This window comes from Bombina bombina, chromosome 4 (genome assembly GCF_027579735.1).
Source record: "Bombina bombina isolate aBomBom1 chromosome 4, aBomBom1.pri, whole genome shotgun sequence".
Taxonomy (NCBI): Eukaryota; Metazoa; Chordata; class Amphibia; order Anura; family Bombinatoridae; genus Bombina; species Bombina bombina.
In genome coordinates this window covers 858686992-858703853 of record NC_069502.1, presented here as the reverse complement: position 1 = coordinate 858703853, position 16862 = coordinate 858686992, and the positions used below count along the sequence as shown (strand labels likewise).

Here is a 16862-nt window from a genome sequence, read left to right as displayed (position 1 = left end):
CACAGTACAATATAATAGGCCAATAACAATCTAGCAGTAAGGTGCACACACACAGTACAATCTAATAGGTCAATAACAAACTAGCAGTAAGGTGCACACACACAGTGCAATCTAATAGGTCAGTAACAATCTAGCAGTAAGGTGCACACAAAGTACATTCTGATAGAATAATGAAAGTTCAGGCAAAAGGTCAGTAATATTCTAGCAGTAAGGTGCACACACACACACAGTACAATATAATAGGCCAGTAACAATCTAGCAGTAAGGTGCTATTCTATTAGATTGTACTGTGTGTGTAAGTTCAGGCAAAAGGTCAGTAACAATCTAGCAGTAAGGTGCACACACACACACAGTACAATATAATAGGCCAGTAACAATCTAACAGTAAGGTGCACAAACACAGTACAATCTAATAGGTCAGTAACAATCTAGCAGTAAGGTGCACACACACACACACACACAGTATAATCTAATAGGTCAGTAACAATCTAGCAGTAAGGTGCACACACAGTACATTCTGATAGAATAATGAAAGTTCAGGCAAAATGTCAGTAATATTCTAGCAATAAGGTACACACACACACTCAGTATTCTATTAATTTGTACTGCAAAAGGCCAGTAACTGCTATCATTTCACTGGCCTTTTGCCTGAATGTTCACTATTCTATTAGATAAGGTCAGTAACAATCTAGCAGTAAGGTGCACACACACACAGTACAATATAATAGGCCAGTAACAATCTAGCAGTAAGGTGCACACACACAGTACAATCTAATAGGTCAGTAACAATCTAGCAGTAAGGTGCACACACACAGTACAATCTAATAGGTTAGTAACAATCTAGCAGTAAGGTGCACACACACACACACAGCACAATCTAATAGGTCAGTGACAATCTAGTAGTAAGGTGCACACACACAGTACATTCTGATAGAATAATGAACGTTCAGGCAAAAGGTCAGTAATATTCTAGCAATAAGGTACACACACACTCACTATTCTATTAATTTGTACTGCAAAAGGCCAGTAACTGCTATAATGTCACTGGCCTTTTGCCTGGATGTTCACTATTCTATTAGATTGTACTGTGTGTGTAAGTTCAGGCAAAGGTCAGTAACAATCTAGCAGTAAGGTGCACACACACAGTACAATCTAATAGGTCAGTAACAATCTAGCATTAAGGTGCACACACACACAGAGCAATCTAATAGGTCAGTGACAATTTAGCATTAAAGTGCACACACACAGTTCAATCTAATAGGTCAGTAACAATCTAGCATTAAGGTGCACACACACAGTACAAACACATACACACACACAGTACAATCTGATAGAATAATGAAAGTTTAGGCAAAAGGTCAGTAATATTCTAGCAATAAGATACACACACACACACACACACACACACTCACTCACTCTTCTATCAATTTGTACTGCAAAAGGCCAGGAACTTCTATAATGTCACTGGCCTTTTGCCTGAACGTTAACTATTCTATTAGATTGTACTGTGTGTGTAAGTTCAGGCAAAAGGTCAGTAACAATCTAGCAGTAAGAAGCACACACAGTACAATCTGGTAGGTCAGTAACACACACAGCACTATTCTATTAAATTGTACTGTGTGTGTATAATGTTACTGGCCTTTTGTCTGAACTGTCACTATTCTATTAGATTGTAGTGTGTGTGTAAGTTCAGACAAAAGCTCAGTAACATTCTAACATTAAGGTGCACACACACACAGCACAGGTCAGTAACATTATAGCAGTAAGGCACACATTTAATTAAAAAATGTAAAACAAATATATAGAAGATGTTGTAATTACAGTGCATTGTATATATATATATATATATATATATATATATATATATATATACACATATACACACACACAGGTATATATGTGTGTGTGTTGATGCAGTGACTACTCTGAGTAGATTTATTATGTTACTTCAGGCTTTACCCACAGCACTAAGTAGATTTATGATTTTACTTCTGACTTTTACGCAGTAATTGGGTAATGCTAGGATTACCCAATCTTTGACTTTACCCGCAACATATACACACCTTACAGATAGAATGTTACTGACCTGACTGAAGCCAATACTTCCTAAGGTAATTCATCAGGACCAGGCGGGATTTATTATGGGTAGGGCTTCAGAGTTTAACATAAGGAAAATTCTTCATGTAATTTGTCACTATGGGGGGGGGGTCTGCTCTGCCCTGCCTGAGGCCTTCCTGCTATCCTTGGATGCAGAGAAGGCCTTCGACAGAGTGGAGTGGCCCTTCTTGCTACAGGTTTTAGGGAAATTTGGGATTGCGGGGCAATTTAGGGATTTTGTTATAAATATCAATTCAGACATTAAAGCCTCCATATTGATCAATAATGGTATTTCAGATGCCTTTTGCTTGACAAGAGGAACCCGACAAGGGTGTCCCATGTCCCCTTTGTTGTTTGATTTGATAATTGAGCCCCTAGCTATTAGATTGAGAAAATTGCTGACTGGAATCAGCATAGGGAAGGAGATATTTAAAACTGCTTTATTTGCAGACAATCTTTTGTTATTTGTTGCTAATCCAAGAAATCATATTGAAGAGATTGTGAATCTTTTGGATCAGTACAGTATAATCTCGGGCTACAAGATTAACCTTGCAAAGTCTAAAATTCTCTGGTTAAAACATAACCTGGAGGAGTCTTGGCCCTATCAATTTATAGAAACTAAAACTCTGAGTTATCTGGGGTTGAAAATCTCTGCTAACATGGTGAATTGGTACAGGGACAATATCCAAACGGTTTTGAGAGACACTGGAGATAAAATGAAAACTTGGGCGTCACTCCCAGTTTCTCTAACAGGCAAAGTGGCCTTGTTTAAGATGTTTATTGTTCCAAAAATCCTCTATACGTTGAGGATGCTTCCGTTTTTTATCAAGAAGATTGATCTCTGGCGCTTCAATCAAGCATTGAGGTATCATCTTTGGAGTGGGAGGAAAGCAAGAATTAAGCTTGCTAAACTATACCAACCTTATTGTAAAGGAGGGTTAGCTTTATCGAATTTAGAATGGTATAATCATGCCTCTATTCTGTGCTTCCCGGTGGATTGGCTAAATCGGTCCTTTATATACTCAGATGAGCTTTTAGAAAAACAGGTTTGTTCTATTTGCTTCTAATAGAGAGCTGGGTAGGATTATCTCCGAGCACCCTTTATATAGAGATATACTATGGATTTGGAGAAATTTATTTAAACGTCTAGGACTAGCGCAAAACATTTCTAAATGGTTACCGATAAAGGGAAATGGGCATTTTCCGTTGGGTAATATGTCAGATATTTATGAGAAATGGTCACCATTGATCGTGAGAGATTTCTATGACTACAAACTTGATAAACTATATACATTTGATAACCTTCAAAAAAAAAATCCAGCAATACAAAGAAAACATATTTTTTGTTTTTTACAAGTAAGAAGTTATATTCTCAGCCTAACTAAGATTTTCCCTCAATTATGGATAGACCATCCTCTTATCGATGCTAAACTCTCGGGGAAAAGGCTACTGTCGGTTATCTACAGATTCCTTCTGTCCATAGAAAGGATTCAATACAGGAATTAGTTGCGCACTGGACAAAAATAATAGATTTAGAGGAACTAGATAAGGTACTAACGAACAGTCTTAAAACAACTCAAAGACTTTTCTCTACCTCATATTATAGAGAAACACAATTTAGAGTAGTTCACAGGGACTATCTAACTCCACGCAGAGTCGCTAAATGGAACAAAAGAGAAACCAATGTTTGCCCTAAATATTCTTTCCAAGATCCCAATCTGGGCCATTTGCTGTGGGATTGTCCCAAGCTTAAACAGCTATGGGCAAAAATGGAATACTACCTTTCCACGATAGTTAAAGGGAAGGTACAATTGGAAAGGGATTCTATTCTTTTTTTGGTAGGCCATAATTCTTGGGGGGAAAAAACTAATTTTATACTCACAGTAATAATAATTGTTAGGACACTTATTTTTAAAAACTGGATTACCTTCATATTACCTTCTATTACGGAAGTTAAAAAACCTTTGTTAGATTCAGTGATTAAGGCAGCTTTTGAGTCTAAGTTAAATGGGGCAAGAGGAAATTGCTTTCTTAAGACCTGGAGGGATTTTGTCTGTTGTCAAAGTGAAGATGTTGTACTCTATATAGAACAAATTATTAACTTAAAGCTGACCTGAGGGGGAGAGGATAGGAGAGAGAAATTAGGTAGATTTATATAAGGAGGTGGGGGGGAGGGGAGAGAGTTTCCTTTTTTTTTTGGAACTAATCAGACAGTTAGTCTGTACAGAAGAGGGAAAGGGGAAAGAGGGGGACAAAGGATATGAAAAGGATCAATCTTATATTTCTGACCTGGAAGTTTTATCATCTGGAGACATTTTGTCTTCTATGTTTTGACGATATTGCTTTGTGTGTATGTTTTGTTTTTCTTTTTGTATGTTAATAAAGAAATAAAAAAAAAAAAAAAAAAAAGAATGTTACTGACCTTTTGCCTGAAATTTGACTATTCTATTATATTGTACTGTGTGTGTTTACGTTCAGGCAGAAGGTCAGTAACATTCTAGCAGTAAGGTGCACAGACAACACAATCTAATAGAAAAGTGAAAGTTCAAGCAAAAGATGAGTAACAATCTAGCAGTAAGGAGCACACACACACACAGATACAGACACATAGTATAATCTAACAGAATAGTGACAGTTCAGGCAAAATGTCAGTAACATTATAGCAGTAAGGTGCACACACAGTACAATCTAATAGGCCAGTAACAAACTAGCAGTAAGGTGCACACACAGTACAATCTAATAGGTCAGTAACAATCTAGCAGTAAGGTGCACACACAGTACAATCTAATAGGTCAGTAACAATCTAGCAGTAAGGTGCACACACAGTACAATCTAATAGGTCAGTAACATTCTAGCCGTAAGGTGCACACACACACACACAAGCTCGCTATTCTATTATATTGTACTGTGTGTGTGCGCGCGCACCTTACTGCTAAAATGTTACTATCTTCAGGATCAAATGCCTCCTCGTCAGGTAATAAGGGAGGTAACTAAGCTTCTTACATTTAGACAGAAGCAGGTTGAACATAGGGACAAATTATCTCAAAGAGTTATTAGTAGAACTACAGTAACACCTGTCTCTCTAGGCCTCTCTAGTGCATAAAGAACATATGGAACAAGGATCTTTAGTGATTAAAAGGGACAGTCTACACCTTAGTCATCTTAAACTCCAACCTTAGATTAAGCTGCACATAGTCTCATGCACCCCTTTCTATACCATGCAGCAGGAATGGTAAAACAGTTATTTTAAAATTAATATTGTTTCTGGCCAGTTTAAAATGGCTGCCAAGCTCCACCCACTGATGACATCACAATCTGGGCTGCATCTAGGCACTCTGCTGAATAGCATTGACAGTCTGTTGAATCCAACTAGTGAGCCTTTTGGATTGGAAGCAATATGCAGCCCAAATCGTCATGTCATTGGTGGGTGGAGCTTGGCAGCCATTTCAAACTGGCCAGGAACAATATTCATTTCAAAATAACTGTTTTACTGTTCCTGCTGCATGATATAGAAAAGGTGCTAGAGGCTATTTACAGTTAAATCTAAGGTAAGACTTTAAGATGACTAAGCTGTAGACTGTCCCTTTAAGGCACTTGGCTTTCTAAGGGTTGTAATACATACAATTAACAATATACATCTACCTTCCCAATAAACACTCATACATATAGGCCAAAAACAAAATAAACATTGTCTGATGAATGTGGATATTAATGGCAGTAGTAAAAAAAAAACACAATCTAAGGTTGCATATAACAAAAAGCAGCAACTACAGTTACTACAAGTAACACATAAATAAAGTGCACAGAGGCACTAGTGAATACATAAATATGTTACTATATAATGCATCCAACATAATGGGCCACATAACAAGTGGCTTGCTGTTTTGTACCAGTGATATAAGGTTTATTGTGGCTGTTTGCGCACATAGGAAGGATTGTTCTATTAAAAGTTGAAATAAATGTGCAATCGCGATTTACCCTAGAATGATTGCTGTGACCTCAGAGCTTTGGTTAAAGGGATACTGAACCCAATTGTATTCTTTCGTGATTAAGACAGAGCATGCAATTGTAAGCAACTTTCTAATTTACTCCTATTGTCAATTTTTCTTCATTCTCTTTATATTTTTTATTTGAAAAAGCAAGACTGTAAGCTTAGGAGCTTGCCCATCTTTGGTTCAGCACCTGGGTAGAGCTTGCTGATTGGTGGCTAAAATGTAACCACCAATCAGCAAGCACTACCTAGGCTTAAATTCCTGCTTTTTCAAATAAAGAGTATGAAGAAAAATTGATAATAGGAGTAAATTAGAAAGTTGATTGAAATTGCATGCTCTATCTGAATTATGAAAGAAAATAATTTGGGTTCAGTATCCATTTAACTATTACGCGAGACAAAAAAAAAAAAAAAAACTGTCACAAACACATCAATTATTATTAAAAGAATATTGCACAAAAAAAGTCATAAGGGCTCAAAGATATGAGGTGACTGTCTCAGGCATGCAAAGGCCTTTAAAGTAGAAATACATATATAAATATATATATATATATATATATATATATATATATATATATATATATATATATATATATATATATATATATATATATATATATATATATATATATATATATACATACATATACATACACATACACACACAAAAGGGACAAGGTGCACTCCAAACTTCACTGCTAGAGCCTTGGGTGCAGCAAATAAAATACACAATCCTGAAGAAAAAGCACACTCCAAAAGGTCTTAATATAACTTCCACTTTAATGTGTTAACGTTTTCGAGCCTTAGCAGCTCGTCCTCAGACAGACAGAAATTGAACAGTTACACTTACCGCCACCATAACTTTATACACAGCACACCTGAGCGTCACGCTCTACACGGTAGACCCTCCCAGAAGTGGGAGTAGTCAGCCGTGACAACGTAACTCTACATAACAAAAACACCTAAAACAGTGATATATAACTTTTTTTATCAACTAAAATGCAGATAGTACAACTGTACAGTAAACAAACACCAGCGGAGACAAATATGTAGGGCATTCACAATACTTATGATAAATTGTTGCCAGTCCGTACGCTACACAGTAACCATAGAAACTGTCAACAAAACCGCTGTCAGAAAAATTGCGGAGCCGAAAAAGTGAGCATCTGCCATATGTGTTCCGGATAATGGGGCCTATCTATCAAGCTCCAAAAGGAGCTTGATGGCCTGTGTTTCTGGCGAGTCTTGAGACTCGCCAGAAACAGCAGTTATGAAGCAGCGGTCACAAAGACCGCTACTCCATAAACCTGTCCGCCTGCTCTGAGCAGGCGGACAGGAATCGCCACAATTCAACCCGATTGAGTTGATTGACACCTCCCTGCTGGCGGTGCAGGGGGCGGCGTTGCACCAGCAGCTCTTGTGAGCTGCTGGTGCAATGCTGAATACGGAGAGCGTATTGCTCTCCACATTCAGCGAGGTCTTGCGGACCTGATCCGCACTGTCGGATCAGGTCCGCAAGACCTTTGTTAAATAGGGGCCAATGTGTGTCAGATACATGTAGATGACATCCGGGCTATAAATCATGTTATAACCTAAAGATAGAGCCCACATAGACAGAACAGAGTATTTTAGGTCGGAGACCTTATGTTGGCAGTCCACGAAATGCCGTGCTACCAGTTGTTCAGAGCTCACATGTTTAAGAGCGGTCCGTATGGCCGAACGGTGGTTCGCCATGCTCGTCCTGAGATCGTCAGAGGTCTTGCCCACATAGTAAAGACCACAAATGCAGTGTAACAAGTACACAATGTAGGTTGTGGTACATGTAAGGCGATGTTTGTGTTTGTACACCTGACGTCTGTGAGGGTGCGTAAAAGATGGCCCCGTAATCAATCCACTACAGGTAACGCAGCCCAGACAGTGGAATACACCTGTTTTTTTAAATTATCCAGCCAGGTAGAATGTTTATAGGAATCAATCGGATCAGTTTTAACAAGGAAATCTCTCAGAGATCTTGATCTACGAAAGCCTATTCTTGGTACTGCAACCTGAGTGAGAGGGAGAGATTTATCAGAGGTGATGATGTTCCAATGTTTCTTAAATACTTCCGAAAAGGTGTTTTTGTCGCCAGTGAATGTTGTAACAAATGTCATATGCTGATCAGTGCCTTCTATTGTCAACCTATCAGTCTCGGCTGAAGTGCATCTATGTCTAGTTAGTAAATCTTGAGGATAGTCTCTCATCCGAAATCTTTGAGTCATCTCATCCAGTTGTTTTTCTTTATTTTCTTCTTCAGTGTTATTCCTTACTACCCTTAGTAGTTGTGACTTTGGCAGAGATCTCTTGGTTGCAGGTGGATGGCAACTCGTAAAATGTAATAACGAGTTCCTGTCAGTACTTTTGCGAAACAATGTGGAATGTACCTTGCCATGTTTTTTGTATAATCGAATATCCAGAAAATCCACTTGCGCGTTGTCATAATGCATCTTGAATTGCAGTGCGTTATTGACCCTGTTGAGTTGTTCAAACCATTCATCCCACTCCTTAGATGACCCTGACCAGAATAGAAGCAGGTAGTCTATATATCTCTTAAAAAAGAGAATTTTTTCATGTCGAAACAGTTCGGTTTCGAATTCCTCAAACCACGCCATAAATAGATTGGCGCACGATGGGGCCACACTGGACCCCATCGCCGTCCCTGTTAGTTGCAGATAAAACAGGTGTTCAAACCTGATATAGTTGGTAGTCAGGCAAACCCCGAGTAGATCGAGTAGAATTTCAAGCGGTGGACCTATATAGAGGAACCTGGATAGATGAAACTTGATTGCTCTTAATCCCTCAGCATGGGGGATCACAGTGTACAAGCTTGTTACATCTAAGGTCACAAGCAGTACATTCTCATCCAATGGCCCCATCTCTGCCAATAGTCAATAGTGTTGCAGAATCTTTTAGATAAGATGTCATATGTTGGACCAGTGGTTGTAGGACGGCATCGACAAAGATCGCTAGAGGCTGTTGCAGGGATCCTATAGCCGAAACTATAGGTCTACCCGGTGGATTATTTAATAGTTTGTGTATTTTTGGTAACGTATAGAACACCGGCGTCCGGGGATAACTAGTGTTCAAAAAAGCATGTGCATCTTTATCAATAAAGCCTTCCTCATATATCAATGTGATATATTGGTCAATCTGTTGTTTGTACACTGTGGTCGAATCATGTTGTAATGTTCTATATGTCCTGTTGTCTGATAACTGGGACAGTATCTTGTCCCTATAGTCATAGTAATTTAAAAGGACGATCGCTCCTCCCTTATCCGCTTCGCAGATAATAATGGTTTTATTGTCTGCAAGCGTTTTCATGGTCTTCCATTCCATCCTAGAGAAATTATTATAGGTGTCAAATTGATGTTGTTGAACCGTATCATTCAGATCATCAAGCATGAGTCTGGAGAAGGTGTAGATGCTGGCATTAGTAAATTGAGGAGAGTAGGTTGACTTTTTATTAAATTGTTTTTGTATGGAGTCAATACCTGCAAATTTCTCTTTCAATGTAAGTTGTCGTTGGAACTTCTTTACATCAATCAATAGATCAAAGTTCTGTCTTAACTTGTTCGTTGCTATACTTCTGTGTTTACTCCGTTCTGTCTATGTGGGCTCTATCTTTAGGTTATAACATTATTTATAGCCCGGATGTCATCTACATGTATCTGACACACATTATCCGGAACACATATGGCAGAGGGTCACTTTTTCGGCTCCGCAATTTTTCTGACATATATATATATATATATATATATATATGCAGCCACCAAGTAGCAGCTAGAACCTATGTTATTTGCTGCTCCTGAGCTTAGCTAGATAAACCTTTTAGCAAAGGATAACAAAAGAAGCAAGCCCTGACTACCCATCTTGGGGCTAGTTTCCATTGAGGTGGTAAAGTTTGGAAACTGGAAGTAACATGAAAATAATTCTCCATAGGCTTTAATGGAGATAAAATGTTTTTACCACCAGTTTCCAAACTTTACCACCTCAATGGAAACAAGCCCTTAATTAGGAGAGGGGAAAAAAAACAAGAATAAGGTATCAGGAATCAGGAGAGGTCCATCCTCCTTAAAAGGGAACAACTCATTGTTGGTGAGTGCTATTAGGGTGAGCCAAGATCAATTTACTAAACAAGAAAAGTTACTTATTGCTCACCTTTGGTAGTTGGTAAACTGCACACGAACGGCTTCTCTCTATGCTCAATCTTTGTAACAAGTACAGGTTTCTCAGGCACATATCCTGTATGGATATAAATCACAGGTTATGTGGGGAATAAAAACACTATATGGTGCCACAAATAAATAATTACTCCGTAAAAAGAAGAGGTCCTGGTGCTGAAAATTATTTTAACTTAATCGCAAATATTTTTTTGAGTAAAACATTTTATAGCAAAAGATAAAAACACATTTGCAATTATAAAGTATATTGTACAATTCTTCTAATGAAATATAGACTGTAATGCAGTGTATTATATATATATATATATATATATATATATAAAACCCATTCTCATATTGCTAGAACCCCTATTTTAATGTAAGAGGTTTGTATTTAAAATACACAAAATCCATATTCTGACAGTTATATATGATTTTACTTTATTAGCATAGGGATGATAAGGATATGAGGCTTGTCACTAAACACTGATGTATAGTGCTGCAGGGGGTGCTGGTTTCTAAGGATATCACTTGCAGCTTACAGTGACATGAAACCCTGCATGAAATTAAGGGTCATTGGCCCCTCTAAATGATGATAGTAGCCAGATACTGAGCCCCACTAGAGCTGCTGCTTCCTGCACCCAGAACTATGAAGACTCTGGGCTCTCACTGTGTGTTATGACATCACACACATCTATGACAGAATCACTATGGGCGATGTATAAATGGTGGTGGCAACTCAGCTAAATGAGCAAGCAGGGAGCAGTGCAAGGTACACAGGGCTGAATATCTCATGAATAATTTTAAGTAACAAATATCTGTAATAACCAACACACAGATTTTATACCAGTTTAATACAAGCCCAGATTATGTGTCACTTGTATGTGTTTTCCTCTTTGTCCCATTCCCTGTAGAGTTATATAAATTATTACCTAGAGACCTGAGGGTCTGATAATTCTCCATCATCACATCCTTATAAAGCTCTTTTTGTTCTTCAGTTAAACAGCCCCACTCCTCCTCCGAGAAATAAACTGCAACTTCATCAAACTCCATTTGTTCCTTAAAATAAAAAAATAACACATAAAAACAGGATTTAACTTGTAAAGAATAAATCACACAAAGCAAATTGACTCTGATGACCATGAACAAACCCAGAGCTCAGCCAGTGACCATAAACAGTCCATATGGTCAGTGTGCTCACTCCCCTTAGGGTTGTGCTGTGTGTGTTGTATAAAGGCCATTAAGCACCAGGCATCACACACAACAGATTATTATTATTATTATTTATTTATTAAGCGCCAACAGATTTCGCAGCGCTGTCCATGGGTACAAAGATAAAAGTACAGTACAATACAATATAAAAGACACACACAGATAAGTGACAATATGACTAATCATCCTCACCTTCCCAGTCACCATGTAGATCTCGGAGGTTTGGTTCTTCTCAGTCGTCTTCTTGTTAGTCACACGTGAATCAGCCCCAATACTCCAATAACTGGTTCTGATAATTTAGTGATGTGACACTGAGTAACATGTACACAGTAACACTGACCTATAACTAGAGAGGAGGATGTAAATAATACATATTAATGTACAGATATGTGTCACACATACTTTTTTTTTACATTTAGCCACCAATCAGCAAGCGCTACCCAGGCGCTGAACTAAAAATGGGCTAGCTCCTAAGCTTACATACCTGCTTTTCAAATAAACATACCAAGAGAACAAAGAAAACTTTATAATAGGAGTAAATTAGAAAGTTGCTTAAAATTGTGCTCTGTCTTAATCATTAAAGAAAAAAATTGGGTTTCACATCCCTTTAATCATCTCTTTGATTTGTTGAAGGTTACAAGGCCAAAGAGAAGGACACCAAAAATTCAGTTAAGATCTCATGTTTTTTTTTCCATTCTCCAAACTTTAGTATAAATATCATAGAAAGGAGGGTGGTAGTATCTGGTGAGCTTACATTTGTTTACCATTCTGTGAAACACAACTTTAGCTATAACAGCATGGATGGTGGCATCAAACTTTCAAAGGATATGTTTAGTGACTCTGATGCTTCTAAGAAGATGTCTTGTGAGTGAACAAAGGCAGAAATGATAGTAAAGAATGTTTTGGCACCAAGGAGTGTAAAAAATGTTGTTGGTATTTTAAGTAACCCCCTTAAAAATGTATACTTCCCTTTAGCAACAGCTGCTTCCAACCACAGAAACATGTTTAAAATAGTTGTAAGATCCATTGACCACTTCAATGGAATTCAAAACAAATTGCTGGATTTTATTGAACAGGCAAAAAAAATCTGTTATGAAACTGCTAAATCGGCTAGATTACAAGTCGTCTGCTGACTGGAGCACGTGCGCAATATGTTTTTTCTTTAGGCTCCCTCGAGAGTCTTTAGACTCGCTAGCCTCGCCAGTCCTTATGTTATTAAATATTATTTAATAACATAAAGATTGGTGAGGCTAGAGAGGCTGAAGACTCTCAAGAGAGTCTAAAGAAAAAACATATTGTGCTTCGGTCAGCGCGCGACTTGTAATCTCCGCGAATGATAGCAATGAAACATTTTGGGTCAGCACCCTGGGACATTTAGCCACCAATCAGCAAGCTTTACCAAGGTGCTGAACCAAAAAAATGGGTCGGCTCCTAAGCTTACATTCCTGCTTATTTAAATAAAGATACAATAGAATAAAGAAAAATTGATAAAAGGAGTAAATTATAAAATTGCATGCTCTATCTGAATCATGAAAGAAAAAAAATTGTGTTTCATATATCTTTAAACCAATTTTTGATTACTTACTTTCTGGCTACTAAGTCCTTTTTTTTACTAGACTGCAGAGATTCAGATAATACTGTTGAGAGCTGACATGTTTGTAACTTGCTGCACCTGGTTTTTGGCCTACTATGGCCTATTTAAAATTGTTTGAAGTCTAAAAGTAGCAAATCTGTTATTCCCTTTAAAGGGACAGTCAACTCCAAAAATGGTATTGTTTAGAAAGATAGATAATCCCTTTCTTACCCATTCCCCAGTTTTGCACAGCCAACATGGTTATATAAATACACTTTTTACCTCTGTGATTATCTTGTATTTAAGCCTCTTTTGACAGCCCCCTGATCACATGACTGTTTATTATCTATTGACTTGACTTTTAGCCAATTAATGCTGTGTTGTGCATAACTCCAGGTGTAATCACAATGTTATCTATATGGCTCACATGAACTAGCACTCTCCTGTTGTGAAAAGCTAATATAAAACATGTGATAAGGCAGACATTTAGAGGTTTATATGTTATAAATTATATTAATATAACAATGTTGGTTGTGCAAAGCTGGGGAATGGGTAGTAAAAGTGTTATCTATCTTTTTAAACAATAACAATTTTGGCGTTGACTGTCCCTTTAAACCTTTCAAATTTTTTTTTTTTTTTTTACTACTATGGCCTATTTAATTGTTGGAACTCTAGAAGGGGCAAATCTGTGCCACATGTATTCCCTTTAAACCTTTTAAAATGTTTCTAAGCAGATATTCATAATCAGATATTAAAATATTTGTAGAAAACATTGATGTTTACTGTAGTGAACTGGAATGTGTTTAACTTGTTGCACCTGCACCTATTTTTTGTTTTTTTGGGCTACTATGGCCTATTTAAATTGTTAGAACACTAATAGTAGCATATCCAACACATTTTTCAATGTAAACCTGTCCTGGCAACATGTGATATGTATTAAAGGGACAGCATATACCAATTTTCAAATAGGTAGAAGAAAGCTGCTCAAGCCCGTGGTTCCGTCTCAGACGCTGGGCAAACATGGATGTACATGGATGGACGTAACATCCTATAGTTTTAGAATAGTCTGTATGTTCAGCAGGGTGCTAGCCCCCCCCAAAAAAACAGCAAACCACTCTGCTATCTCAATACACGTAGAGAGAAGATAAGACTGCACTTCAGAGGTTCAAAAATAAAACAAAAATGCTTAATTGTATCTGGTTAAAAAAGCACATAAACACATGGAGCATATCAGCTGTCTGATGCATTTTACTCGTATACAGTCTATGAGTAAGCGCTACTAGGAGACGCGAAACGCGTCTGGAAGCTGATATGCTACATGTGTGTATGTGCTTTTTTAACCAAAAACAATAAAAAAACATTTTTTTGAACCTCTGAAGTGCAGTCTTCTCTCTACCAATTTTCATATAACTGCATATAATATACACTGCTACAAAGAAGAATATGCACAGATGCTGATCTAAAAATCCAGTATAAAACCTTTTAAATATTACTTAGAAGCTCCCAGTTTAGCACTGTTGATGAGGTAGTCTGGGACACCCACTGAAAGGGGCTGGGTAAACAAAAAGAGCAGACACTCCCCACCTCCCCTGCATATGAAAAAGCATAACATAAAGGGGAGCCTGCAGGAGTCTGTAAACATGTGTATACGTCTGTCACTGTGGAGCTTGGTTAGGGGTCTAAAATAAATCAGCACAATGTTCTTAAAAAATAAACAAAACTATACATTTTAATAAAAATACTACCAGATGGGCTTTAAAAATGGATTATGTACAAAACATGTATTCAAATAAAAATCTAGTGTACAATGTCCCTTTAAACTATATAAAACGTTAATGATTGTTGTTTAAAGGGCCATTATACACTAATTTTTTCTTTGCATAAATGTTTTGTAGATGATCTATTTATAAAGCCCATAAAGTTTTTTTTGTTTTTTTTTAAATGTATAATTTTGCTTATTTTTAAATAACATTGCTTTGATTTTCAGACTCCTAACCAAGCCCCAAAGTTTTATTTGAATACCGTCAGCTACCTTCTCCAGCTTGCTCCTGTTTGTGTAAAGGGTCTTTTCATATGCAAAAGAAGGGGGGGGGAGTGTCTTATTTGCCACTTGCAGTGGGCTTTCCAGCTACCTTTTCAACAGAGCTAAACTGAAAGCTTCTAAGTAAGTTTTTAAACAGTTTTATACTGGATTTTTATATCAGTATCTGTGCATCTTATTCTTTATAGTAGTGTCTATTACATGCAGTTATATGAAAATGAGTGTATACTGTCCCTTGATTTTTTTTTCTGGCTAATGCCATTTTAGATAGTTGAACTTATAAATGTGGAACATTATGTAGCAAAACATAAAATATTGAATAAAGAATGTTTTATTAACGAATTCAGTTTGTTTTTATTTTACTTTTTGTAAGCATGACATTTTGTCTACAAAAAATTATCTGTATAAATTTGTCGATAAAAAAAAATCTCCCTTGTTTACTTCAAAAAGAGTTGGCAACCCTAGCCCTCACACAAACCTGCTACACCCAGACATTTATCACAGTAATGAATGAATGACAGGGTGAGGCCAGGTCCTAACCCCATTAATAGCAAAGTATTCTGGTGGTTACATTTGTACCCCAATGCTCACCACACACTGTAAGCTCTGAGACTATATAGCTATATATACTGATTGTCTGGTGAGAAGTTTACTTACATTCAGGTTATCACTAAAATACAAAGGCAAACATACCTTATGTGCAAAAATATAACAATATAGAGAAGTTCCCTCTGAGACACACACAGTAACATATACAGATATAATATTATAGAGAGGATTCCATGGGCCCTGACACACAAGCACACACATTCCTCCCCAGCGCCTAATATAAAGATATATATAAACAGATATTTAATATAACAGAGAAATTCCCGGTGCCTAATACCCGCGCACAACATCTAGCAGTACCTTATATACAGATACTTAATATTATAGAGGCAGCAGCTTCTTCTGCCTCTCTCACACACAGAGCACCTGCATATAAAATAAAGGTTCCCTCAGTAACGCATACCGCATTCTCTCCATTACACACACAGTTCAACCTCCATACAGTATATACAGATATATAACACAATACAAAGAAGTTGTTACTAAGAGATACCTTCCCGCCACGTTGCACTTTAGAGTGATCGCAGCTAGTTCCCATCCAGCTAAAGAACCTTTGAAGTCACAAAAATTACGGAAGGAAATAGCGCGGCGGAAGACTAAAAGGTAGCTCTAATTACCATTTGATTTCTGTGGTCATGTGACTGCTGTGACATCATGGGTCTTACAGAAGAAGTGGAACTAGCTTTTACCGTCTCACATAAAAATGGTGGATTTTACGGAGGTGACTGGCTATATACAGTGTCCTTATCATTTTGTGAATAATAGCTGTAATAGCTTATGTCTGTATGTAATGTGCTGGGAAAGAGGCTATGTGTAGCGATATATATCTTTATATAATGCACTGTCTATATAATATATATTTGTGTATAATCTACCGGGGATATGGTGTGTGTGTGCCAGAGGGAACTACTCCATAATATTAAATATTTGTGTATTATGTACTGGGGATATGGTGTGTGTGTGTCTCAGAGGGAACTATATCTGTCTATAATGTACCGGGGATATGGTGTATGACTGTATGTGTGTCTCAGAGGGAACTACTCCATATATATATCTGTGTATAATCTACTTGGGATCCAGTGTGTATGTATCACAGGGAACTACTCCATAATATGATAAATCTGTGTATAATGTAGTGGGGAT

At 37.3% G+C, this 16862-nt stretch overlaps 1 protein-coding gene across 1 annotated transcript in view; it reads right to left on the bottom strand.

The window, feature by feature from the left end:
* LOC128657311 (zinc finger protein 862-like) overlaps positions 1-16300 on the bottom strand; it is a 52457-nt gene extending 36157 nt beyond the window's left edge. The window contains exons 1-4 of the mRNA XM_053711603.1: positions 16213-16300; positions 11689-11842; positions 11217-11343; positions 10283-10366 (exon numbers count right to left, since the gene is read on the bottom strand). Of these exons, the coding sequence (XP_053567578.1) occupies positions 10283-10366; positions 11217-11343; positions 11689-11703 (226 nt within the window). The 5' untranslated portion in view covers positions 11704-11842; positions 16213-16300. The remainder of the gene's footprint in view (positions 1-10282; positions 10367-11216; positions 11344-11688; positions 11843-16212) is intronic.
* Positions 16301-16862: the final 562 nt, after the last annotated feature.